Consider the following 5000-nt stretch of genomic DNA (forward strand, 5'->3'; position numbering starts at 1 on the left):
CCCTGTGTCTCACTCCCCCTCTCTCCTGCACTCCCTCCTCTCCTCCTCTCCCCCTGTGTCTCACTCCCCCTCTCTCCTGCACTCCCTCCTCTCCTCCTCTCCCCCTGTGTCTCACTCCCCCTCTCTCCTGCACTCCCTCCTCTCCTCCTCTCCCCCTGTGTCTCACTCCCCCACTCTCCTGCACTCCTTCCTCTCCTCCTCTCCCCCTGTGTCTCACTCCCCCTCTCTCCTGCACTCCCTCCTCTCCTCCTCTCCCCCTGTGTCTCACTCCCCCTCTCTCCTGCACTCCCTTCTCTCCTCCTCTCCCCCTGTGTCTCACTCCCCCTCTCTCCTGCACTCCCTCCTCTCCCTCTCTCCTCTGGAGCTGCAAGCAGTGTGGCTGGGCTGCCTAGCGACCGTCGCCACGGCTACGGCGGATGACAGACCCCCCCCTTCTTGTGTCAGGGAGGTGACTCAGCGATTCTGGAAAGCGAGCGAGTCAGCGAGGGGAGAGAGAATAAATAAAGAACAGGAAAGAGAGAGATGGAAAAAGGGGAGGGAAAGAATACGGGGAGGGAGGAGGAGAAAAGAGGGGAGAGGGAGGAGGAGGAGGAGGAATCGGGTAAAGATGTAAAAATGAAAAGGAGATCGCAGAACGAGATGGTGGTTGAACTGGGGAGAGGCAGGCTCTGTGTTGTGTTATTCAGTGCGGTCATATTGCCCTCTGACCTCTGACCTTGCCATAGCGCCCTTGTGTGAGACAGGCGGCCCCCCTCCTCTCTGACGAGACCGGAGCAGCAGCGCAGTATCAGTTACATTGAGAGATTTAAAACACCGACACACCACCTAATGCTAATCTGGTTACCTGCCAAATACTGTCCCTGCTTAACGAAGTAACTAATCATTAGCCGACCCTGCCACATACCGTCCTCTAGTTGCTAGCTCCCAGCTACAGACAAAAGGGTAAACACACACCAACCATAAAGTGAGGGACTGGGAGGGAGAGGCAGTGTGTATGTGTGTGTGTCTCTGTGTCTCGGTGTGTGTGTCTCTGTGTGTGTGTCTCTGTGTGTGTGTCAGTGTGTCTCTGTGTGTCTCTGTGTCTCGGTGTGTGTGTCTCTGGGTGTCTCTGTGTCTCTGTGTCTCGGTGTCTCGGTGTGTGTGTCTCTGTGTGTGTGTCAGTGTGTCTCTGTGTCTCGGTGTGTGTGTCTCTGTGTGTGTGTCTCTGTGTGTGTGTCTCTGTGTGTGTGTGTCTCTGGGTGTCTCTGTGTGTCTCTGTGTCTCGGTGTGTGTGTCTCTGTGTGTGTGTCTCTGTGTGTGTGTCAGTGTGTCTCTGTGTGTCTCGGTGTCTCGGTGTGTGTGTCTCTCTGTGTCTCTCTGTGTGTGTGTCTCTGTGTGTGTGTGTCTCTGTGTGTCTCTGTGTGTGTGTCTCTGTGTGTGTGTCTCTGTGTGTGTGTCAGTGTGTCTCTGTGTGTGTGTCTCTGTGTCTCTGTGTGTCTCGGTGTCTCGGTGTGTGTGTCTCTGGGTGTCTCTGTGTCTCTGGGTGTCTCTGTGTGTGTGTCTCTGGGTGTGTGTCTCTGGGTGTCTCTGTGTCTCTGGGTGTCTCTGTGTCTCTGGGTGTCTCTGTGTGTGTGTGTCTCTGGGTGTCTCTGTGTGTCTCGGTGTCTCGGTGTGTGTGTCTCTGGGTGTCTCTGTGTCTCTGGGTGTCTCTGTGTGTGTGTCTCTGTGTGTCTCTGTGTGTCTCGGTGTCTCGGTGTGTGTGTCTCTGGGTGTCTCTGTGTGTCTCGGTGTCTCGGTGTGTGTGTCTCTGGGTGTCTCTGTGTGTGTGTCTCTGTGTGTCTCTGTGTGTCTCGGTGTCTCGGTGTGTGTGTCTCTGGGTGTCTCTGTGTCTCTGGGTGTCTCTGTGTGTGTGTCTCTGGGTGTGTGTCAGTGTGTATCAGTGCAGGGTGGGAAGGTCTCAGCTCACCACCATGTTGTTAATGGAGACCCAGCAGTCCTCAGGGAACTCCTGCAGCATGGGCACCAGGAACTGCAGGCAGCCGTCCCAGTGGCAGAGGAGCAGCATCATCCCGATGAGGTTCACGATCCGGACCATCGCACTGGCCAGGTCATAGGTCATGTGGAAGATCTGCACGCACAGAGACATGCACGCACACACACGCACAGAGACACGCACGCACACACACGCACAGAGACACGCACGCACAGAGACACGCACGCACACACACGCACAGAGACACGCACGCACACACACGCACAGAGACACACACGCACACACACGCACAGAGACACGCACGCACACACACGCACAGAGACATGCACACACACACACGCACAGAGACACGCACGCACACACACGCACAGAGACACGCACGCACAGAGACACGCACACACACGCACAGAGACACACGCACACACACGCACAGAGACACGCACGCACACACATGCACAGAGACACACACGCACAGAGACACACGCACACACAGAGACACACAGAGACAATCTTGCTGCTGTTAATAAGCTAAGAAGAGGTGAGAAACACACATATATATCTCTCTCCCTCTCTCTCTCCCCCTCTCCTCCCCTCTCTCCCCCTCTCATCTCTCCCCCCTCTCCTCCCCTCTCTCCCCCCTCTACCTCCCCTCTCTCCTCCCCCCTCTCCTCCCCCCTCCTCCCTCCTCCCCTCTCTCCTCCCCTCTCTCCCCTCACCCCCTCTCTCTCACCTCTTCCCACTGGTGGATGTATCGGATGAGTCTGGAGAGCCTCAGCAGGCGCAGCAGGCTCAGGATCACGCCCCTCTCTCCCCTCTCCCCTCTCCCCTCCCTCCCTCTCTCACCTCTTCCCACTGGTGGATGTATCGGATGAGTCTGGAGAGCCTCAGCAGGCGCAGCAGGCTCAGGATCTTGGTGAAGCGGACGATGCGCAGAGCCCGGGCGGTGCGGTACATCTCCGAGTCCACGTGCGTCTCCAGGTCCACCACCAGGAAGATGTAGTCCACGGGGATGGAGGAGACAAAGTCCACGAGGAACCAGCTCTTCAGGTAGCGCGTGCGGATTTCGTGGGGGTCCAGGATGATCTCCGTGTTGTCCTCCTTCACGATGCCTGTGCGGAAGTTCAGCACCAGGTCCACGAGGAACAGCGTGTCCGAGACCACGTTGAAGACGATCCACGGGGGCGTGTTCTCGTCCTTGAAGAAGGTGATGCCAACGGGCAGGATGATCAGGTTCCCCACCATCAGGAACAGCATGATCAGGTCCCAGTAGAACCTGCGCAGAGGAGAGGAGAGGGCAGCGCTTATCACCCTGTCTGAATCATCGCTGCCTCATTATACTGCACTCCCAGAGGAGAGCACACTTCAACAGGCTGGCATCCATTCTCTTCCAGGGTGTGGGTATCTACAGCTATGGACACAGGAGAGAGAGAGAGAGAGAGAGAGAGAGAGAGAGAGAGAGAGAGAGAGAGAGAGAGAGAGAGAGAGAGAGACACCCTGGCAGACTGACAGAAAGATAGACAGCAAGATAGACAGGAAGGCAGTTCAATAAAAAAATAAACATAAGATAGCTCGACACACTGGCAGGCAGACAGAGAGATAGACAGATCGACTGACAGACCAATAGACAGCTCTATGAATGGTGCAGTTCTATGCCAGGCTGTCATGGATATCAGGCTACTGTTTGCTCCTCAGGAAGTCTCACGTGCTGGTACCTCCCCATCGTGCCTAACAGGCGTCCCATTTGCATTGAAAGCTCAGGTGGAACAATAGAGGAGACAGGTCGTTTGCAGGGCAGGCTGCTTGAGTTCCCCCTCCCAGTACTTTCTCCAGGCTGGGATTACAACCCCATTACAAACACAGCGTAATCCCTCGCCATTGACCACACAGCATGTACTACTGTCCACACACACACACACACACACACACACACAGCTGCTGAATCCACACACACACACACGGCTCTGAATCCACACACACACTGCTCTGAATCCACACACACACACACACACACTGCTCTGAATCCACACACACACACACACACACACACACACTGCTCTGAATCCACACACACACACACACACACTGCTCTGAATCCACACACACACACACACACACACACACACTGCTCTGAATCCACACACACACACACACACACACACTGCTCTGAATCCACACACACACACACACACTGCTCTGAATCCACACACACACACACACACTGCTCTGAATCCACACACACACACACACACACACACACACTGCTCTGAATCCACACACACACACACACACACACACACTGCTCTGAATCCACACACACACACACTGCTCTGAATCCACACACACACACACACACACACACACTGCTCTGAATCCACACACACACACACTGCTCTGAATCCACACACACACACACACACACTGCTCTGAATCCACACACACACACACACACACACACACACTGCTCTGAATCCACACACACACACACACACTGCTCTGAATCCACACACACACACACACACACTGCTCTGAATCCACACACACACACACACACTGCTCTGAATCCACACACACACACACACACACTGCTCTGAATCCACACACACACACACACACACACACGGCTCTGAATCCACACACACACAGACACACACACACTGCTCTGAATCCACACACAGACACACACAGACACTGCTCTGAATCCACACACACACACACACACACACACTGCTCTGAATCCACACACACACACACACACACACACACTGCTCTGAATCCACACACACACACACACACACACGGCTCTGAATCCACACACACACAGACACACACACACTGCTCTGAATCCACACACAGACACACACAGACACTGCTCTGAATCCACACACACACACACACACGGCTCTGAATCCACACACAGACACACACACACACACACGGCTCTGAATCCACACACACACGCTCGCTGGCTCACGAAGTCCAATGAAAGCTGCTGAATAATGTTATGTTAACATATTGAATTCCACACCGC

At 54.7% G+C, this 5000-nt stretch overlaps 1 protein-coding gene across 1 annotated transcript in view; it reads right to left on the reverse strand.

Moving 5' to 3' along the window:
* The window catches only part of LOC117962724 (potassium/sodium hyperpolarization-activated cyclic nucleotide-gated channel 1-like), a gene marked incomplete at its 5' end in the record, with an annotated part of 16731 nt that overhangs the window by 9186 nt on the left and 2545 nt on the right, over window positions 1-5000 (reverse strand). The window contains 2 exon segments of the mRNA XM_059020967.1: window positions 1946-2107; window positions 2816-3245. Coding sequence (XP_058876950.1) covers window positions 1946-2107; window positions 2816-3245 — 592 coding nt within the window.

This window comes from Acipenser ruthenus, unplaced genomic scaffold, assembly GCF_902713425.1.
Source record: "Acipenser ruthenus unplaced genomic scaffold, fAciRut3.2 maternal haplotype, whole genome shotgun sequence".
In the NCBI taxonomy this organism is placed as follows: Eukaryota; Metazoa; Chordata; class Actinopteri; order Acipenseriformes; family Acipenseridae; genus Acipenser; species Acipenser ruthenus.